This window comes from Macaca mulatta, chromosome 12, assembly GCF_049350105.2.
Source record: "Macaca mulatta isolate MMU2019108-1 chromosome 12, T2T-MMU8v2.0, whole genome shotgun sequence".
Taxonomy (NCBI): Eukaryota; Metazoa; Chordata; class Mammalia; order Primates; family Cercopithecidae; genus Macaca; species Macaca mulatta.
In genome coordinates, this window is record NC_133417.1 from 101084910 (window position 1) to 101108253 (window position 23344).

Below are 23344 nucleotides of genomic sequence, written 5' to 3' on the forward strand. Positions count from 1 at the left end.
AAGAAAAACTTACATTACCATCTAAAAAGATGGAAAAGTGCATGCGTGTGTGTGTGTGTGTGTGTGTGTGTGTGTGTGTGTGTGTGTGTAAATTATATGGGAAAATTTTGGAACTTCCCTATTCTCACTAGAAAGCTTTGATAGATAAACAAGTCATAAGATATGGAAAGACCCTTATTTTCAGGTATGGAAAATATTGCAAAAGAGGTAAATTGATAGAGTTAAAAGAGGCATGAGAGTGCAATCTCCTGGTTCTGGAAGCCAAGGCATGGCCAAGCTGAGTCCCCAGCAGAAGGCCTTGACAATGACTTTGTACCAAGAAATTCAAGCTTCAAGATATTGAGGGCCCATGAGAACCAGAGCATGTTGTATTGGAACCTACTGCTGCTTTCCAACAAGGGTATGAATCTTGCAGTGCTACGAAGACAATTACTGAAATGGTCTTACTTGGATCAGTAATTTCTAAGAGCCTGGCCTTCCCAGGCCCTTCTCCAGTACAAGAACTGATGGCTTCCCACAAAATAACTTGAATTCAATTCTGGGATAAGCCAGATCTTTGGAGATTATTGGACCACATTGCTTTGACAGCTAGTACCTTGTTTTCCAAATAAGTGTCCTGATTAATACTTAAAAAGATGTCAGTATGGTTGAAGTAATTATGAAACACATTACATATTGCCATCCTCATTTGAGGATTTCTTGTGTAAAAGTCTCTAAAGGATCCTGCGGTAAAAATGCACATTTAACACTGTTAAATATGGTGTTCCCAAAACATAATTGGGCACAGTATGCTTAGTACCACATACCTTTGCCACATTATGAGGAATGTGAGTTTGGGAAACATGGATAATTATGTCAGTTAAGATGCTTTCAGCTTCTCATAATAGAAAACACAAAAGAAAATAGGTTAATCTAATAGATCTTTATTTTGATCATATACTGAAAAGTCAAGAAGGAGATGACTGCTGTTATTGCTCCAGTGACTTATGTGGGTCAATAATGTCAGGGCCAGCATCTCTAACATTGCCTTGTCCCTGAGGACAAGGTGAGGAGGTATAAGGCTGCCAGCAGCATTTCTGCTTTTCATCAAGGAATCAAAAGCCTTTCAGAAGCCACCCACCAGACTTCCAGTTCATCCCTAACTCCAGCTGAGCTGGAATAGCCTCTAGAGTGGAGGCAGGCAAGGGAGAAAGATCTTGGCTATGACTGGTGAGTTGGCCAACCTACAGTGCCCTTAGCAATGGTAGAATTACCTTCAGGGACTTGTATTGTGGTTTTATACTTTCAGCTTCCACCAAGAGACATGGTTAGAACTAGTTACTTGAAATCTACTGCTTTTATAGTGAAAAACGTTCGGTTCATGCCGTTGTTGTCCAAAATAAAAGAATAGCTGTAATAAGACCCACATGAGATACTCTTCTCAGGCACAATGCTATCTTCCCCGTCCCATGCTCATTCCAGAGGCAATGTTAACCCCTACACAACTTTTGGTTCTATCTTAGCCCTGGAAGCCACATTCTTGGTGTTGGACGGTTCTCTACAAGGTCCTGTGATGTTCTCAACATGTACGAGGGAACTGGGCAAGGTTCTTGACACTGCTCTAAAATCCAGAGATTGATCTCTTCTTATTTGTTTCTGAGCTTTTTCTATTCTTTTTAAACTGTATTTTTCCCAATAGATTAAAGTATTTGCAAATAAAAGCCCCAGAGGAAAGCTTCAAGTTTTTCCCCCCATTTTGAGTAAAATAATATATCTCCCCTGATGTAAAGACAGACAGCCTTCTGATGGAAAAGGGAAAATACAGGCAGATATGATAAATTAGTATCACAAAGATTGCTTGGCTCCAACGATTATTCAATAAGCTCTTTAATCATAAATGAAAATATTTGGTATTTAATGTCTGTCTCCCCTGATAGATTATAAGCTCTATAGTGTTAACACACACTGTTCAAGGACCATACTGTCTCTCACCTTTTGCCAAATTTTTTCTCTTCAAGCCACACCCACCTTCATCTTCTTCACTCTCAGCAGAAGACTGGCTGCAATCTTCTTAGTAAAGGAGAAACTGATTAGCCCTCTACTTCACATCTCTATTATCATCCACCTTCTTTTTCTTCATTTTTGTCCATGAGAAGAAAAATATTCTTCCTTCCTCTACCCAAGGCTGACCCCTCCATTTTTTGCTTGTGGTCTCATCACTTTTTCTGTTTTTTTCTTTTTCTGTTTTATTTATTTATGTGTTTCTTTTAATTTAATTTTATTTTATTGAGACAGAATTTCACTTGTCACCAAGGCTGGAATGCAATAGCGTGATCTCGGCTCATCGCAACCTCCACCACCTGGGGTTCAAGCAATTCTCCTGCCTCAGCCTCCTGAGTAGCTGGGATAACAGGCACCCACCATTATGCCTGGCTAATTTTTGTGCTTTTAGTAGAAACGGGGTTTCATCATGTTGGCCAGGGCGGTCTCAAACTCCTGGCCTCAGGTGATCCACCCGCTTTGGCCTCCCAAAATGTTGGGATTACAGATGTGAGCCACTGCGCCTGGCCCTTTTCTTTTTTAGAGGCAGGGTCTTGTTCTGTCACTGGGGTGGAGTGTAGTGGTGCAGTTAAGCTCACTAAACCCTCAAATTCCTGGGCTCAAGCAATCCTTCCACCTAAGCCTCCCAACTAGCTGGGCCTACAGGTGTGCACCACCATGCAGAGTTAATTATTTTATTTTTGTAGAAATGGGGTCTAGCCTGTTGCTCAGGCTGGTCCTAAACTCTGGGCTCAAGTGATCCTCCCACCCTGGCCTCCTAAAGCGCTAGAATTATAGGTGTGAACCACCACACCTGGCTGTCCAGCATTTTCTATCACTGATCATCTTGCCCTCTCATGCACTTCAACTGCTGCTTCCATGTGGACCCCTATCTCTTTGTCCACAAAGATTTTAAAGTCCTCCCCATCCTAAAACATTTTTAAAACACTCTTTAAACTATGCTTCTCTTCCTCTTCTCCCAGATTTCTTGAAAGAATAATCTGTACTTGTGGTCTCTTCTTTCACATTTTCTTAACCACTTGCAAACTCACCATTCAAGTGAAATTGTTATATCTAATGATCATCTATCAGTCCTCTTCCTCTTGGAAGTCTGTTAGACAAAGTTAATTCAGATGAGACTTGTTTCTCCCTTAGCTTATGACACTGTACTGCCTTGTCTCCTCCTGGCCTCTCTTTCCATCTTAATTATGCTCGTGCTAGGATAACTAGTTAAACCATCATTGCAATAATCTAGATTGAGGTTAAGAAACTAAATGTCCTTATGTCTGTTTTTGTAAATTAAGTTTTATTGGAACATCCTTTGTTTGCATATTGTCTATGGTTGCTTTTGCGCTCCAGCTGCAGAGTTGAGTAGTGACAGGGTCTAGCTTGGAAAGCCTGTAAAATTTAATAACTGGCTCTTTATAGAAAAAGTCTGCTGACCCCTTTCTAGATGATCTAGACAATCTAGATCTAGACGAAAGACTGTCTACTAGCAGGAATCAAGAGGGGATTGCTATAAAATATATTAAGGAAATATAAGTGATAGAAGTTAACAACTAATTGGAAAGGGTGCTGTAAGAAAACACAAACTTTTTAACGACATGTAGAGATTTCCAGTTGATGTGTGGGTGAACAGTACTATGTTAACTAAGGAAGGTAACATGGAGCAGGAAGTTTGGGTGAGGAGGTGATACCGAAAGGGAGAATATGATCATAATTTTACGCAGAGCTATTTTATGTCTGGAGTTACTTGTATCGTATCTAAACCTCAGAATCGAGGAATAAGATCTGGGTGAAGGTGAAAAATTTGGAGATGCATACATGTCAGAATAAGAAAATATGGAACCTCAAAGGGAAGTGTTTATAATTTAAAAGTTCCAACACAGACCAATTTCTCTTTCCTACAGATTAAACAATTGTCAAGATCTGCACACCATTTATCTCTCATCACACCTCATATCCTTTACCTGGTAATTCTATTATGTACAGTTGACCCTTGTTACTCCTATGAATCAACTGTTTTTCCATATCTGTGAATTTACCTACTTGCCAAAATTTATTGGAGCTCCAAAATCAACCTGTATGGTTCTTTTATGGTCATTTGCCGACATATTCAGAGTGGTAAAGAAATTCAAGTCATCAGACACAACTCATTCTGAGGCTGAGCAAGATGACATTCTGCCTTCTTGTTTCAGCTCTCATACTATGAAACAAACGCCCTTCCGTGGGCAATTTAGTGCTCTTCTTCTTTTTTTTTTTTTTTTTTTTCACATTTTGATGCTTTTAATTAGTGATTTCACTATTTAAAATGACCCCGAAGTATAGTACTGAAGTTCTGCATAGTGGTCCTATGCACAAGAGGACTCTACTGTGACTTAACAGAGAAAGTGAAGCAGTCTGGTTGTCTGGGGTAAATACCAAGGTTCTTGGTCTCACGGCCAAGGAAATTGAGGTCGCGGACACACACACACAGAGTTAGATTGGAGCAGGAGTTTAATAGGCAAAAGGAAAGAACAGCTCTCTGTCACAGAGAGAGGGGTCCCGAGAGGGTTGCCAGGTTGTAGTAAAAATGTCAGGGTTTTTATAGATGGACTAGTGAGAAGGGGGGCATCTTATCTTCCTAGGGCCCGAAAATTTTGGTTGGGACCAGGTTTGCTATCTGCATAGAGCAGAGTTTCTATCAGCCCTTACCCAATTCCTTCACCACATGGGCAGACTTTTAGTCTGTGTTGCTGAGTGCTGCTTTGTGTCGCTTATTTGGGAGGGAGAGTTTCTGTATCTGTTCCCAGACATTTTCTTGCAGCTGCAGACATTCCCCAACAACGACCGCTTCTAGCTTCGCTATCTTACTATGCCTAAAGGGAAAGGAATGTGTTTATTAACGCCCACTGTTTTTACTGGGGCCCACTGTATGAGTGTGACGTTTGGTGATAACCCAGGAGACTCGCCCCCTCCTTCTGTGCCCGAGTTGTTTATCTGTGTTTTACAACCTGATCTTCTCATCTGTCCAGGTGCACCCCGAGTTTTTCCCAAGGCTGTTTTATTTTTTGCCTGTTGCTGTGTGACTTTTCAGGCAGGCTGCTGCAGTCTAAATTTTTCCAATGATGTTTCCTTTCCTTCTCCCTCATTCCCCTCCTCAGGAGAGGAAACCCTAACTGCTGTTAGGCAGATTGGGCGTTAATCTTTCTGGTTACTTCCTGCTGGAGAGGCGGGTTGTGTGTGGAACAGCAGCTAGGATTCCTCCAGGGGCTGGTTTAAGGGTCCTCAGATGAAAGGCACGTTTATGCATGATTCCATTTGCATTACCACTTGGAGCTTGATAGCCTCTAGGCAAAAAGAAATAATTTGGGTTATTAGGAGACAAGGAGGTTAAGGGTAAGCTTAAAAATCTTGAGGCTGCGGACGCTCCCTGATAACTGGTGGCTATAGTTATGCCTGTTAAGATTTGGGTGTATGGGCTGGGCCCAGTGACTCAGGCCTGTAATCCCAGCACTTTGGGAGGCCGAGGCGGGTGGATCACGAGGTCAAGAGATCGAGACCATCCTAGCCAACATGGTAAAACCCTGTCTCTACTAAAAAAAAACTAAACTAAAATAAAAATAAAAAATAAAAAGATTAGCTGTGCTTGGTGGCACATGCCTGTAGTCCCAGCTACTCGGGAGGCTGAGGCGGGAGAATCACTTGAACCTGGGAGGCAGAGGTTGCAATGAGCCAAGATCTAGCCACTGCACTCCAGCCTGGCAACAGAGCAAAACTCCATCTCAAAAAAACAACCAAACAAGAAACAAACAAACAAAGATTTGGGTGTATGGGATTTGGCTTTGTGCTTTGTTCAACTTTCTTGATTTTATCCTTCCAAAAAGATTTTTGGGTTATGGGCACCCTATTTATTCCTGTTTCCCAGCAGGATCTGCAGGATAATTGCTTAGAACTGGAATATTGATCCAGATTTTTACATTACCCATTCCTTTTTGTCTCCTTTGAGCCACATCTGGAGATTGGTGGTTGGCTCAAAGGAATAAGCATGGTTAGTTTAAAACATAGGCAAAAACTTAAAAACAACTAATGAGACTAGAAGTTAAAAATAGATTCATGATAAGTTTGGAACATATTTTCCCTCTTCCAGTCCTCATACCTGTTAAAAAATTATGATAGCACTAAGTCATTTGCAAAATAGACTTTAGTTTTAAACTTGGTTTGATTATTTGCATAAAGTGCAACAAGAATAACTATTTTTACATAGTTTTTTTTTTTTAATTAATTTTTTTTTTTTTTTGGAGATGGAATCTCACTCTGTCGCCCAGGCTGGAGTGCAGTGGTGCAATCCTGGCTCACTGAAACCTCTGCCTCCCAGGTTCAAGCAATTCTCCTGCCTCATCCTCCCAAGTAGTTGGCATTACAGGCGCCTGCCATCATGCCCAGCTAATTCTGTATTTTTAGTAGAGACAGGGTTTCACCATGTTAGCCAGGCTGATGTCGAACTCCTGACCTCAGGTGATCCACTCACCTCGGCTCTCTGGGATTACAAGCATAAGCCACTGCGCCCAGCCACATAGGCCTTTTAGATTGGCTTTGATGGAACTTTATTCCATAAGGAATCTTAGATAAGACTTTCTAAAGCCCAGCCCAGACATGTGTTTGTACCTTCAAATACCTGTGAGTTGGGTAAACTTCCTTCTTGAGGTTCCAAGAGCATGGAGTTCCTAGGCCTGTTAGAAAGTGACATTCTTTTTTTAAATTTTTTTTTAATTATACTTTAAGTTCTAGGGTACATGTGCACAACGTGCAGGTTTGTTACATATGTATATATGTGCCATGTTGGTGTGCTGCACCCATTAACTCTTCATCTACATTAGGTGTATCTCCTAATGCTATCCCTCCCCCCTCCCCCACCCCACAACAGGCCCTGGTGTGTGATGTTCCCCTTCCTGTGTCCAGTGACATTCTTTACTCACGGCAGGTTAGGAATCCTGTATGGAGATGGTGTAGTCAAGGAATGAGGCCAGTTTCCCAAGGGGCTTTTATTGGTTCTGCAAGTCAAGCCTGACTTCTTAGAGGGAAACACACCCTTCCAATCAAAGCCTTGGTAAAACAACCAGTTTTTCCAATTGTGTCCAGTTGCAAAATAAAATGAATTCTTATTGCACTGATGCAAACAACTATATTGTTACAACCAGTTTTTGAATTCTGGAGGAACCAGGCAGAGAGAAACAAACATGCTTGAAACTTTGTTTACAGGAGTATACTTTACTTAGTTGTTAAAGGCTGTAGCTAGCTCAAGACAAGTTTCCTTGACTTTGAAAAATAAAATAAGGATCAGCAATGTTCCAAGAATAAATCAAGAATATTGCTTTAGTTTTCTATTAGTTCAGTCTGATCAGTTAACTCTTTTTCTGCTTGATATTTGTAAATGTTTCAGCTTTTTATGAATTCTGTACATTTTTTTTTTGTTGTTATCAGAAACCTGTATTTAAGAGCACCTGTTAAAGTTCCACAACTGATTATAAACTTTTTTTCTTAGGAAGAAGAAGATAAAACAAGACAACAATTCCCCATAAATGACAAAATGTCCAGGGTGGTTACAGTCAAGAACATGCTTGACAAATTTGGTTATTTCCATGGCTTACAATAACCCAACATAACAAACTTAATTGTGATTAATAGCACATATTCAGACATTAGAACCTTGGACATCCCATACAGTTTTGGAACATATGTTGATATTATTCCCTAAAATATAACCTGAAGAGTATTAAACATCATTTTGGCAATTCTATGTGCCAAACATGTTACAATTCTGTTTACCAGATGTTCCAGATGCTCCAGGGCTCTCTGCAGCAGCCAAAAGACAGGGGTCAGGAAAGACAACCTTGAGACTAAAGTTTGATGTTGGGAAGCCTGTTAAATATATTTTAAATTTAAAACACTTGATATTATGAAATAGAATTTTAGATTACCATAAGTTATTTGTTTTGCCAAAATGGTGAGTCAAAAATTTGAAAAAGCAAAAACCATTCATCAGCTTTTTCTATTACATGAAAATCCTATTCAAGAGAGAAAGTTAAATTTCACTCTTGCATTAGTTTGCTATTAATATTAACCCTAATTTTTAATGAACCCTTATAGACAATACTACTTAATCTTAACCAGTTTGACCATGAGGTGACATTTTTACACACCTGTTATAACCCTTGACAAGTTTTGCTGAAGAAGGGATTGGCATCCAAGAAAACCTTGTTGCACTTTTATTTCAGTGTTTAATTTACAGAAAAAAAATCATATAATACCCTTTTGAATTTAGTAAATATGTTCACACAGAGTTTCCTTTGCAAGATTAATTTTTATAATCTTTTTACAATTTGCTTAAACCTTCTACTTTATTTTAATTTAAGACAATCCTTTGTTTCTAGGCAAAATGTACATTTTTATGCCTTCTTATAATCTTTAACTAGAAATATCTTTTACTGCTTTTTTTTTGTTTTTAACACATCTTGCATGCAATTCCATGTTCAGTAATTTCAATTACATGGCACAATGGTAATTCTTAGCAATTTTTAACTGTAATGTAAAACCTGGTAGGTTGTTTTCTTTATGTACTAGATGCAGACAAAGTTTGATTCCTTTCCACGTAGTTAGGGGCATAGTTACTTCCGTATGTTCCCAGGCCTTACCAATTGTGAAGCAGGCAAGCTGACAGTTTTTAAAGGCTAAAGAAGCAGTTTACAATCTTAAAACATTTAGCAAATCTGGTATCTGACCTGTGTAATTTAGACCACATTTTTACACCTTGAAGACATTTATATTTTACCAATAATTCCTAATACTTTTTTTATTTTTAAAGATTAAAGTCACGTGAACTGAAAGGTACCACAGCTTTTACTTTTTCCTTAAAAAATTTAAGTGCTTATTTTTCTTAAGCCAATCAGAGCTCTTTTTAAAAAGACATTACACACATAACACATATGTAATCACACAGACAAACAGCAGAAGATCCAGTAGTTATACGATTAACATTTGCCAATTTCCTAGTTGGATTATTGGCCACTGGGTGAGGCCCTTTAAGAACAGGACTAGGAATACAATTTCCAGGACCTAATAAATAGGTATAGACAGAAGACAAAGACAGATTTTTGAGAGGTACTTATTCACCTCTAATTTCAGGAGTTCCATGAGGAAAACGGAGATTTTTCCCAAAATGGGATTTGTGTCACCTTTTCTGTTTTCCCAAGAAGTCCCAGGCTACCAGAAGTTATTCTAGGGTCTTTCATGTGTGCACCAGGAGGGGCAACATATAGTGAAAAAAGTAATTCAGTCGGCTGAGAAAAAAACCTTTTCCAGGAAAACAAGATTTATGAAGAGAAAAACATAAAGGCCTTTTAAATATACCCATAGCTTGGATATCCACTTTCAATTAAGCTGAACACTCTTTAAGACAATCCTTTTTCTTAATTAAAACTTTACAGAGAATGTGAACAGTGATTCTTGCCATTTTTTCCCCTAGTTTGCACCACTACCTGTTTACAATCATGTTTATGTTCTCCAGTTTTCTTCGGGAGAAAGTGGCTCAGGCAAGAGCAGGTTTTCAACTGGCCTGCAGATCCTTTTGGCAGCAAGGATTGATACATAAGTGGGCAATTGTCTGTTACCCAGAGCCCTTCCTTAGAGGACAGCAGTGCTGCTATATTGTGGGGGGTTAAACAGTTATATTATTCCCTGTGGTTAACCTAGTGGCCTCTGGCACCAGCAAAGCCACCACTGTAACTGCTTGGAGGCAGGCTGACAATCCTTTAGCCGCCAAGTTAGGTTCCTTGCTTCAGTAACCCACTGGCTGTTGAGCTGGACGTCAAGCCTTAGTTAAAACTTCCAGGGCCATTTCCTTCCTTTTTAATACCTAGAGACTGAATGCTTTCCCTATGGGAAGACTGAGGGCTAGTGTTTTAAGTAAGGATTGCTTTAGCTAGTTAAAGGCTTTTTTGAGCCTCAGGTTTCCAAAGGGGGTGGGGGCAAGTTTTAACTGTTTGAGTTTCTCTTATGAGGTGGTATAAAGGGTGAGCCATTTCCCTGTACCCAGGTACTCACAGACTGCAAAATTCAGTAATGATGAATAAACCCCCTTAACTATTAAAGGAAATGGGCTTAATCCTTCCCTCACCTGGTGCTCTGGTTCCTTCTGATAAGATTAGACCTAGGTACTTTACTGAAGTTTGACAGAACTAAGCTTTAGATTTTGAGACCCTATACTCCCTTTCTAAGAAATTGAAGAGAGCCTCAGGGCCTTTCTGAGACTTCTTTGATTGGGACACAGAGGAGAATGGCATTTACACACTGCAAAGTTTTAACTTCAGGGTGAGAAAAACTAGGAAGATCTTTAGACAGACACTGTTTCAGCAACTTTCTTTTGATATCAGGGGCTACCTAAGTAATGAACTTGTTTCTTATGGAATTGGGAGACAGGGAGGTATATTTTATTAAAGCTTCTCTCAGCCTTTCCAAAAAGGCGGAGGGGTTCTCATCTGGTTTCTGGTTCAACAAGGACAGTTTAGAGTAATTAAGAGGTTTTGTTCTGGTTCTTTGCAAGCCTTTTAAAATGCACATTAGAAAGTGTTTTCTTAGCCATTTGTTTGTGGGATCACTAGGGCTCCATTTACGGGTTTTAAAGGGGCACTCTTTCTATTGAGAATGGGGATCCTGTCTCTCTTTAGACATTTTCCTTTCAAGAATTTTAGACTGCCAGCCTGGCCAACATGGTGAAACCTCATTGCTACTAAAAATACAAAAAACTAGCTGGACGTGGTGACACACACCTGTAATCCTGGCTACTCGGGAGGCTGAGGCAGGAGAATTGCTTGAACCCGGGTGGTGGAGGTTGCAGTGAGCCAAGATGGCACCACTGCACTCCAGCCTGGGCAACAGAGTGAGACTTGGTCCAAAAAAAAAAAAAAAAAAGAACTTTAGACCAGCTATAGGAGATATGCTGTTTATCTCTGAATGTTTTTGCTGCCTATAATGCTTTTCTGTGACAGAGTTTGGCTTAAAGGTAGCACAGCATCTCTCTCTATGTTAGATTAAACACTTGGGTTAAAGTTTGGAAAGCCTCTATATACCTATCGGGGTCATCAGAAAATCTGCCCAAGCTGCCCAAGTGTCCCTTTATTTCCCTAAGGTCCTGTAATGAGAAGGGAGCATGTACCCTAGTGGTACCCCTTCCATCTGGCATTTCTTGTAGGGGTAGGGTGAAACTGGGGCAATGGGGAGTTTCAGAGATGGTGGAGCTAGAGGAGCTGATGGCACAATTGGAGGGGTCCCTGGATAAGGGAAACTGGAAGGACTGGGGCACTTAGAAGCCACCTCCAATGGTTCCTCTAAAACCTGCTCTTCTGACTTAGGGGAACTACTCTCCACAGACCTGCCTGATATGATTGCTAAGAGGGCTGAGTCAATTGTGCAATACTTGCAAAGGTCTGGGTTGTCTCGCAGGGCAGAGAAAGCCTGTACATAGGGGACCTTGTACCATTTGCCCTTCTGTCTACAGAAAAGATCTAATTGTTGAATAAGATTAAAGTCAAGGCTTCATTTGGCTGACCGGGTCTGTTCATTCTTGAGATGGTAAGAAGGGGATGCCCTTGGGCAAAAGAAAATGAGTGTTGGGGTCAAAGGGGTTCAAAATGCACTCCAGAGGAGTGCAGGCTGAAGATAGCTTGCTACCCATCCTAGAAAAGAGACAAGAGAAGAGGCATTCCTCAGTCTCCTTGTTCTTTTTGGTATGACCCAAGGTAGAGGGGAAGACAGTGGGAACGTCCCCCTGACTGTTCTCCCTCCTTGGTCACTGGGTCCCAGCACTGTGTGTGCCACCCAGTGGTTGCAGGCATGATCCTCAAACCATGGTCCCAGAGGAGCTAAATAATGGGGATAGTCACACATACCCATGTAGCCTTAGTCCCCTGCCTGGTGACTGTCCTTTGATCTCCCAGACTTGTGTGACCTGTGTGGCTCCTTGATGGATGAGTCTTGGGAGAGATTATGTAACAGTTGCATTTGAGCAAGGCCCTTTAATGGAGGGAGTGTACTGGACTGAGCTTTATACTCTGCTATTATGGACCAGACTAGAGAATGTATTCTTAGGTGGTGGTTCTAGTTAACTTCCAGACATAAAATCCCCTTTCTATTTAGATGCCATTCTAGTTGTAGGCAGAATAGGTGTCTCAAGAGAACATAAGGGTCAATTGGTGGCCTTCCTGTTAATGGAGAGTATTGAGACTAAAATTTGGTTTTGGAGGACATTTTTCTCCTCACTCCTGAAAGCAGAGATCTCCTGCTTGCAGAGGGGGCATAACGTTTGGTCTCTAGCAGATGTGAAAAAGAGAAGAACTGGAAAACTAGAGGCATTTGGCAAAGGGCATACAGGTCACCCAGGGAGAGGATTCTCATTCCACTAGGTGGCTATGTAAGCCTCAAAATACCAGGCAGTAACTTTGCCTCCATATGCCCTCTAAACAAAGGACAGAGAGTGAAGTCTGACATGTGGCAAGTTGTTCCCATAGCATACCTCCTAGCAGGAGAAAGTTAATTTGTCTCATAGAGGGGCTATCCAGTCTGACTGGGCAGTATTAGCTCCTCATGTGGGAAAGGAAACAGCCCGGATGGAAAGAGAGATGTTCACTGGCAGGGTGTGACCTCCTACCCAACCCCAGGAAGTGCTGTCATTAGGAGTTAAGTAGTCTTTGAGATGTGGGTTATGAAGTCCTCCTGTCTGTAGAAAGTCACAAAAACAGCAATCCTTTGACCTGCATTCCTGGTTGCTAAGGTGCTTGCTAAACTTGCCTAATTGAATTACTTCCCCAGGATGTAAAAACCCCTGCAGCAGTGCATAGAGAGAGAGCATAAGAGACACAGTGACTGTGGAAAGGAAAGGAGAAAACTAAAGTTTACATAGGAAAGCTTGGTGATCCTATGGCCAACACCTGGTTGGGCAATCGGAGGCTGGGGTCAGTCCAGGAGTAACCATGGTCAGAAATTCTCAGTTGCTCCAGGACCTCTTCCAGCCCCATGCAACAGCAAAGTTCTCTGTGACAGAAAACTGGTTTGGACAGAGCCAACATTCCCAGCACCCTGAGGGCACTGGGGATGGACAAGTCCTCCCCTGCAAGCCTGACATTTGAATCTTTAAGACCAGCAGCTAGCCCTTGTGGCTCATTAATCAGCAGACAGATGCCTCGTTTTTTGATAGTTCTTTGAGAGAATAAAAACTGAGGATGAGAAGCCTCGGAAGTGAAAGTAGAGAGTCTGCTACCTTACCCTTCTGATGAATTCACTTTCAAAGCCTGGGTGAGCCCCCAAAAAGAAGCAGCCTCATTATCTGGGGTAAATACCAAGGTTCTTGGTCTCACGGCCAAGGAAATTGAGGTTGCAGACAAACCCACACAGAAACTGGAGCAAGAGTTTAATAGGCAAAAGGAAAGAACAGCTGTCAGAGAGGGGTCCCCAGCGGGTTTCCAGTAAAAATGTCACGGTTTTTATACATGGGCTAGTGAGGAAGGGGGCATCTTATCTTCCTAGGGCCTGAAGCTTTCGTTGGGACCAGGTGTGCTATCTGCATAGAGCAGAGTTTCTATCAGCCTTTACCCAATTCCTTGATCACTTAGGCAGACTCTTAATCTGTTACTGTGTGCTGCTTTGTGTCACTTATTTGGGAGGGAGAGTTTCCTGCATTCCCAGACATTTTCTTGCAGCTGCGGACATCCCCCACCAACATCCACTTCTGGCTTCCCTATCTTAGTGTGCCTAAAGGAAAGGAGTGTGCTTATTAAGGCCCACTGTTTTTACGGGGGCCCACTGTATGTGTGAAGCTTGGTGTTACCCAGGACACTTGCCCCCTCCTTCTGTGCCCGAGTTGCTTATCTGTGTTTTACAGCCTGATCTTCTTACCTGTCCATGTGCAGCCTGAGTTTTTCCCAAGGTTGTTTTATTTTTTGCCTATTGCTGTGTGACTTTTCAGGCAGGCTGCTTCTGCAGTCTGAATTTTTCCAATCATTTTTCCTTTCCTTCTCCCTCAAAAACACATTAGGTAAGTTCATTCAGGCATGAATTACAGTGCTATTGCCTGTTAGTTCAATGTTAATGAACCAACAATATATATTAAATGAAGTACGATTAAATAGAAATACACAAAATTATGTATTGATCAATTGTTTAAAATGCTATGAACAGAGCCTTGCAGGAACCTAACTCTGTATTTCCCCAAGGAGCAATGATTAGTAACTAAAGTGTGGGAACTTTATAGAACATAACTACCATGCATAATGAGAACTGACTGTTCCTTAGTCTACAACCAGATTATAAATATCTTGAAGAATCCCTCATTCATGTTTTGTGTAACATGTAGTGCACTGTAGTGCAACATGTAGTACAGTTAAATTCATTCATTGACATTTTCTAAAAATTATTCCTTGATGCCAGTGAATAATTGTTTTCAGATTTACATGCCTTTACAGATATGTTTATTAGACACAAAGAGGGTTCATAGATGACCTATGTCAAAGGATAGAACATCCAGACATACTTTCAAGAACAATAGATTTAGAAATGCTTTGAAATAAATGACAACCACAGATATAAAAAAGTGCTTTTTAATTTTTAGCCAGAATGATCAAGTTGATGTAGTTTTCTTACTGGAATACTCATAATAATGTCTGTCTATATGCCTCAAGCAATATTATTATTTAATAAACCATGGCAGGGAAGTTGTAATTTATGTAAAATTTACAATTATTCTTTAAACTACTTTTATAAAATTATAAACTGATAATAATCCCCACAAACTGAAGTCAAATAATTTTACTACTACTTGAAATTAAAGTACAGTTGTTTATACAACAATGAATAAGGACAAGATATCAAACTGAAAATTCAAAAATAAACAGAAGAAATGTAAACAGTTATAAAATATCAATATTTATAAATGTTGCTTAGAGGAAGGCTATTCAAAGCATGGCCCATTAACTATTTGTGAGCTGTCCAGAATGAAAGAGGCTTGTGCCAGAATGAAAATCAATTACATCACTAATCATACTGGCTCAGTTGACTTTTTAAAAATAACAAGATGTCTTTAATAAAGGAAGCAATGTGTTGATTTATATTCTGGCACAAGTACCTTATCTCATTACTGACTAGAGCAGGGGTCCCCAACCCCAGGCCATGATTGGCCTGCACAGAAAGTGGGGGGCGGGGGGGCGGTGCCAAGCATTACCGCCTGAGCTCAGCTTCCTGTTAGATTAGCCATGGCATTAGATTCTCAAAGGAGCTCGAATCATATTGTGAACCGCACATGCAAGGGATCTAGGTTGCATGCTCCTTACAAGAATCTAATGATAAATGTAATGCACTTTAATCATCTTGAAACCATCCCCCTATCCCCCCAGTCCTGTGGAAAAACTGTCTTCCACAAAACCTGTCCCTAGTGCCAAAAAGGTTGGGGATCGCTGGACTAGAGAACAGTTAACGGCTTACTTCCTTTAAAGTGCCATTACAATTTCACTGCTCAGAGCTAGGTTTTTTATTGTAGGGAAAATAATTAAAATGACAATTGTAATTGCCATGTATATATCATCTATTTAAAAATCCTATCTATTTAGGGATCCTACCCAAAAAGCAAATTAAACTTTAAAATATCACAATATAACACTTATCTTTGCATGTGTTCAAGTGTTACTGACATCTGTCCACTCATAGGGGCTCTCTAGATTCCTACTTCAGAGAAATACATTATGCTTTTCAATCTTGGGAGAAAAAGAGTAAGAACTGAATCATTTGCTAAAAAGCTCTTAAATGATTGGTTTATTTTCATATTTCAATCAATAAAATTATTTAAATTCACACCTTTGTAAAAAGACTGGATTTTTATATCTTTGTGCAACCACTAGTTGCTTTTCTACTATAAAACTTAATGTTAGGAAAAAAGGCATGGAAATTTACAACTCTGTATTCTACTAATTAAAGGTAGATGTAAACTATTTTAAGATTTTCAGAGAAAGAGAAAGTTGGTATAAAGTGTCTTTTTACAAATGAGCTTATAATTTAAAATTCAAATATTTCTTGATTTTTGGGGGGATGGCATAATTCCTCTAAAAATTAAAAATACAATATGGTCTTCAGAAACATAATCATTTCCTCATTATCCAATGACTTACTAAGCTTTACTTGCATTATCTTAATACCAAAGGCAAGTAAATGGACAATCAACAATTTAGAAACAACTCATCAGTTTTAGATATACAAGGGCTCAATTTAGATTACATGATGTCTGGTTTGTTGGACCAACAAACTACATAAAGAATTTAAATGTCATAAGAAGAGAATATAAAGTCATATAAAGAATATAAATGTCATAATTTATATGTCATAAGAAGAGAGCTCCTGGGCGGGCGTGCTGGCTCACGCCTGTAATCCCAGCACATTGGGAGGCCAAGGCGGGTGGATCACTTGAAGTCAGGAGTTTGTAACCAGCCTGGACAACATGGTGAAACCCCATCTCTACTAAAAATACAAAAATTAGCTGGGCATGGTGGCATGTGCCTGTAATCCCAGCTACTCAGGAGGCTGAGACAGGAGAATTGCTCAAACCTGGGAGGCGGAGGTTGCCGTGAGCTGAGATCATGCCACTGCACTCCAACCTGAGCGACAGAGCAAAACTCCGTCTCAAAAACAACAACAACAACAACAACAACAAACAAAACTCCTTTGGCACCTGAGTTGAGCACAATATACCACAGCAAAGAATCTTGAAAACTGTCTAAAGAATGTATTGTATCTATCTATAGATATATACATACACCTATACATACACACATGTGCACACATATACAAATAGAAAAAACTTTTCCTTAACAAATGCCAAAGATGTTAAAGAAATTCACCATGTGGTCAAATAAAGTGACCTGACAGTTATTCAAAACGGTTTAAAGTTATTATTAAAGAATTTGGAAACTTACCAAAATTTTGAGAAGTTAAAGGTCTAAAGGGGGAACACCACGTTGTTGTTACTGTTTGTCAAAATATTTCTTTTGATACAGCAACACGGTCATGAGATCACAGTTAACATGATAACAGACCAATATAACAGTCATCAGGTGAAAATTCATAAAAGATTACCCAAAAAGGACTGTGTCCCCATCATTAGGGCTGGATATAGTCTCTAGCCATAAGCAAACATTTTGCTCTCCCTAGTCTCTTTCTTGCATTTGTCCCAGCAAAAGACCACAATGAGGGGCCACTCTGCAGATGGCTTTAAGCTGAGCCTCCTCACTCACTAGGAATTTCACACAAGAACTTCAGACGAGCCTAACGTCATGTTTTATGATCACATTAGTCTTGCTACTGCTGACTCCGGCACTGTCTTAATAGACCTACCGGTGCTGTAATTTTTTAAGCACACTTTTAGAACTCTGAATGACTGACTTGTATTCTAAGATACAGAAGACATCTAAAATTCAGTAAGCTGTCTGAGTGTGTCAACATTTTCTTCTATATTCAATTAATAAATATGTTTGCCTAAAAATAGAGAATATTTAACTTTACCTAAGTATCTTCTACCTAGAAATTCTGGAGGTTTAAAAAACTCTACACTTGCATACCAAATATCTCCATCCAGACCTTATCAGATCTCAAGTAAGTTGGGAGGAGGAAAAAGACATTTGCGTTAAAATGAAGCCATGCTACTCTTTTCTCTGCTCCAACTTGTAAAGAATATCCCTGATCAGGTTTCTAACTCCCTCTTTGCTCTGGTTAAAGGATCTCTCTCATATAACAGACCATAGAGAATGAAAATCTTATGCAGTTTCAAAATATTTGTAATTGAAAAACATTTTCAATTGTAAAATGTCTCTTGAGCATCTGTAAAGTAGAAATTACTTTGGCTTAAACTTCATAATGCTTTCCTAAACAAATTATGTTGATAAGGCATGGTATAAGAGTCACCTTAGAGAGAGAACCCCTTAAAGTCCAATGTCTTGCGTTCAGTTTATACCAACCATAATAAAACTGAAGCCACTTTTTTGTTGATATGCAAAACATTGTGATAAGTTCATCTGAACTTATTTCATTAACATGTAAACTCACATACATGTACAATTTTACTTTTTGTCATATATTTAAATATTTTCTTATCTGCAGAGCTATCTCAGGATATGAAACCATAACATGCTAGCAACTAGTAATTTAACATTAAAACACTCCCTAAATTATTCTATGCAAAAGTGCATTTACAATATAAACATGTCATATATGAAGCTACAAACCATAATCTCACTGGAGTGGATATAAAATTTCAAATTCAGTCCAAATGAGTCAAAGAAAAAAGTGCTAACACAGCAAATCTGAAACAAGTTCATGGGGATTGGGTAATGAGTCATCGAAACGAAATCTTTTGGAAACCATGCTGCTATCCTCTGGGATATTCTCTTTGTCTTCTCTATCACCACAGGTTCCATTACAGGAGGATTTAGAAGTCTTGTCTTCAGAGGACCTTATAGAATGATCCTGAATTTGAGAGGAACTGGAAGTTTCTTCAGGGTGAAACAAGTTTTCAAAGTCCCACTGCTGTAGCCAAGAATGAGAAAGGCATATCTCTGCTGTTGGTCTTTTCCTTTGAAAGAAAGCAGAAAGAGAAAATTGAGAATTAAAAATCAAATTGAAAATGTCTTCAGTTGGATAGATTATAGACATATTTTTTAATTATTGTGAAAATAAAACATACTCATAATATAAAATCCAAATAGTACAGAAGAGAATAATAATGATAATAGCAGCTAACTTTTACTGAATGCTTAGTTATATGCCAGGGACTATTCTATATGCTTCAAATACTCATTCAACAATCACAAGAAACTAACGAAATGGGTACTATTATTCCCCTCATTTAACAAATATGCAAAGTAGGGTACCAGGAGGCTTGAAATTTACCCCAAATCTCCTAACCTGTAAATGGTCAAGTGGAACTTTGACTCTAGCGTCTGTGCTTTTAAGCATTACACCATATTATCTCTCATGACGGTAAAAAGTAAAATTTTTTTTTTCATTCCCCCATCCCACCTCCAGATATTTTTTCTACATATATGTGCATATACATACACACAAACATATACACACACATACATACACACACACACAGACGGCTTCACATACTCCGTTTCTACAATTGGCTTTCTTCACTCGCTCAATAATGCATTTCAAGCATTTTTTTCACATCAGTACAGAGTTAACATATTTATTAACAGCTGTATTATTTAGTACTCTTCCATATGGATACACCATAATTTATTTAACCAGATGCCCATTGAAGCTTCCAGCATTTTGCTATCATAAATATGCTGCAATGAATATTGAGAAAATGTTTTTTGGGAGCTTCTCTAATTATTTTCATAGGATGAGTTACTAGTAAAGTTACTGGGTCTTTATATTTTGAAAGATGGTGCTTAACTGCTTTCCAAATAATTTTTTTTTTTTTTTTTTTGCAATGGAGTCTCACTCTGTCACCCAGGCTAGAGTGCAGTGGTGCGATCTCAGCTCACTGCAACACCTGCCTTCCAGATTCAAGCAATTCTCCTGCCTCAGCCTCCTGAATAGCTGGAACTATAGGCGCACGCCACCATGCCCAGCTAACATTTTGTATTTTTAGTAGAGATGGGGTTTCACCATATTGGCCAGGCTGGTCTCAAACTCCTGACCTCATAATCTGGCCACTGTGGCCTCCCAAAGTGCTGGGAATAGAGGCATGAGCCACCATGCCCAGCTGACTCGCTTCTTTTGTAAGGCTGTCAAAGGGCATCCAATCCTTCAAGATTTCACAATCAGTAAATGATACTTGTTATGTAAGTAAAATTATTTAACTATAAATCATTTACAATAAAGTCTTATAACCAGCCATGTGTACTGTAAATTTCTATGTCTGATTATTTTAGGTAATTTCAGAGATTAGTAGTGGGTTGTGAGAGAAATAACTCAAATCTTTTCTTCACTTCAAAATCTCCTGTTGTATATTTCGTATCTGAAGTTATGTATTTGTTAATGATTGCTCATACCACCTCTCTCTTCATTTTACCTAGAACTTGAGCATACTTCTAATAATTTTATACTATTTTAGAATATACTTTTCTTGATAGGCATATATTATTTATTTTGTAATAGTATTTAAACAAATCTGTAATCATATTTAAACAAATTATTACTTACTCTGGATTTTTTACTAAAAGGCTCTGAATAAAATCTGTGGCCAGCTGTGAAACTGATGAAAAAATTTCTTCTGAATAATCAACATTAACTTGAGAAATATTGAGGTATGTTTCTTGATTATCTTCTCCCACAAACGGTGATGTGTGAGTTAACAACATATATGCTATTATACCAATATTCCTGAAAAACAAGGGAGGGGAACTTAAAATGTATATTAATTTTTAAACATTTATATAAAGTATAATCGACATTCAACATACTCCTCTCCTCAAAACTGGTACGGTTAAACTACAGACTTACATTGCTTTTCAAAGTTCCTATATTATTAAAACTAAAATAATGATCTCAAAGTGTGCCTCACAGAAAGAGAATACAAGGGAATGCACGTGTTATATAAATACAATGTATTCAATAAATAATATTATTGCTACCATCTATCCTTCACACAGATACCTGCTGTGGAATACACAAAGCTGCTGCAGCATTTCCTAAATGGTTTCCAATGGCAAAGTAATGACTTGTGAGATGTAAAGAGAGGTTCTGCGCAAATAGAGGCTGCAAGTTTGGCGAAGCACAAAGCTGGGCAGGCAAATTTTTTCACTGTAAACATTTAAAAATCTGTAAATAGTCCGGGCGCAGTGGCTCAAGCCTGTAATCCCAGCACTTTGGGAGGCCGAGACGGGCGGATCACGAGGTCAGGAGATCGAGACCATCCTGGCTAACACAGTGAAACCCCGTCTCTACTAAAAATACAAAAACTTAGCCGGGCGAGGTGGCAGGCGCCTGTAGTCCCAGCTACTCGGGAGGCTGAGGCAGGAGAATGGCGTGAACCCGGGAGGCGGAGCTTGCAGTGAGCTGAGATCCGGCCACTGCACTCCAGCCTGGGCGACAGAGCGAGACTCCGTCTCAAAAAAAAAAAAAAAAAAATCTGTAAATATGTTAATGGTAAGTCTGGTGCCCAGGAGCCAGAAAAAGACAATATAGTACATGTTTCACCAACTTATTTAGCCATATCATCTTTTTTCCTGGGCAAACGCATGAGCAGTTCCACAGAACACAGAAAAGGTCTAAACCTTCCACCTGGTCTGTGGAGTCAGTCCCCTTTGCGGTCTCAACTGAAGCTCCAGTATCAGTTCTGGTTCTATTCCCTATCATATTCTCTCTTTGCTAGCCACAAAAACTCACAATTTCCCAGAGATGTACTCTCATAAAAGTACATTTTTGGGTGGGCCTGATCTCATTATTCTGCTTAACAAATACCTTCTTCTAGCTTTTTTTTTTTTAGTCACCCAGGCTGGAGTACAATAGCATGATCTCGGCTCACTGCAACCTCTGCCTCCCCAGTTCAATTGATTCTCCTGCTTCAGCCTCCTGAGTAGCTGGGATTACAGATACGCGCCACCACATCTGGCTAATTTTCATATTTTTAGTAGAGATGGGGCTTTGCTATGTTGGCCGGACTGGTCTCGAACTCCTGACCTGATGATCTGCCTGCCTTGGCCTCCCAAAGTGCTGGGATTACAGGTGTTAAACCACCACTCCTGGCCAACTCTTTTAGACCTAGATCAGATGTCTCCCTTCATGAGGTGGAGCCCAGCAATGGACTGTCTGCTGCTGCTTCTATGCTTATTAAGCATTTCACCTTTATCCTAAAACACGTAGCACTGTACTGCAGTTATTTTGTTCTTTTACTCAACTGAGTTTTCATCACAGAGAGAGATTTTCCTATTTATTTCCATACTTTTGGCTCAGAACTTAAGTATTATTTAAAAAGAATGGATACGTAAATATTTTCCTGTAGCATAATAATGATATTCAAATAAAATCTTTTGAAGAAAGCCTTATTATTTACTCTTGGAGTAAAAGAATCTCAGAATATACATTTCCCAACTTTCCATAAAGAAGTATTTAGGTAACTAACAAAATCTTACCACATATCTGTTGCTGTGGTAATGGGATCATAGTTCAGGATTTCTGGAGCTGAAAGAGAAGATAAAATTTAAATTCAATACTGACAAATTTTAAAACAAGAAAATCACTTTATATTACATTATAACTGGGACCAGGCATGATGGCTCATGCCTGTAATCTCAGCACTTTGAGAGGACAAGGCAGGTGGATCACCTGAGGTCACAGTCAAGACCAGCCTTGCTAACATGGTGAAACCTTGCTTCTACTCAAAATACAAAAATTAACCAGGTGTGATGGCACATGCCTGTAATCCCAGCTATTCAGGAGGCTGAGGCAGGAGAATCCCTTGAACCAGGAAGGCACAGGTTGCAGTAAGCTGAGATCCCACCACTGCACTCTAGCCTGGGCAACAGAGTGAGACTCCATCTCGGGGGAAAAAAAAAAATTATAACTGGATTTAATTTTGGAAAGTCTAGTGACATAAGATGATAGAAATTTAGCACAGTATTAATTATCTTGTGATTGGACATTTAAACATCCCTAATATTGAGTAAATTATATGATCAGATGGTTCAAAAACACGGATACTATTCTTGGAGTATCTAGTGGCTAGGTAGTTAAACTCATTAAGTTTAATCTGAGAAAAAACAATTATAAAAAAGTAAAATGTTAGAAGCTAGAATTTAAAAAATAATTTAGTTTTATTACTTTGGAATTAATTTGCATTATTTTATTAGACTAATTTAGGTTTTTCTTTTGGGGTAATAGAATCATGTGCATCTGCAATGACATGAGCAAAGTTTGTTGCTCAGAAATGCTAGATTTTTTTTTTCTTTTTTTGAGACGGAGTTTCGCTCTTATTGCCCAGGCTAGAGTACAAATGGCATGATCTCAGCTCACTGCAACCTCCGCCTCTTGGATTCAAGTGATTCTCCTGCCTCAGCTCCCCAAGTAGGTGGGACTACAGACATGCGCCACCATGCCTGGCTAATTTTATATTTTTAGTAGAGACAGGGTTTCAACATGTTGGTCAGGCTGGTCTCGAACTCCTGACTTCAAGTGATCCACTCACCTTGGCCTCCCAAAGTGCTGGGATTATAGGTGTGAGCCACCGTACCTGGCCAGAAATGCTAGATTTTCAAGTGGATTAAACATTCCTCTTAAATTATCAAGGACCTAATTTCCA

General features: G+C 39.4%; 1 protein-coding gene across 1 annotated transcript in view; it reads right to left on the reverse strand.

Moving 5' to 3' along the window:
* Nucleotides 1-14632: 14632 nt before the first annotated feature.
* Nucleotides 14633-23344, reverse strand: part of STK17B (serine/threonine kinase 17b) — a 38299-nt gene continuing 29587 nt past the window's right edge. Inside the window, exons 6-8 of the mRNA XM_015131912.3 lie at nt 22179-22227; nt 20248-20427; nt 14633-18661 (exon numbers count right to left, since the gene is read on the reverse strand). Coding sequence (XP_014987398.1) covers nt 18379-18661; nt 20248-20427; nt 22179-22227 — 512 coding nt within the window. The 3' untranslated portion in view covers nt 14633-18378. The remainder of the gene's footprint in view (nt 18662-20247; nt 20428-22178; nt 22228-23344) is intronic.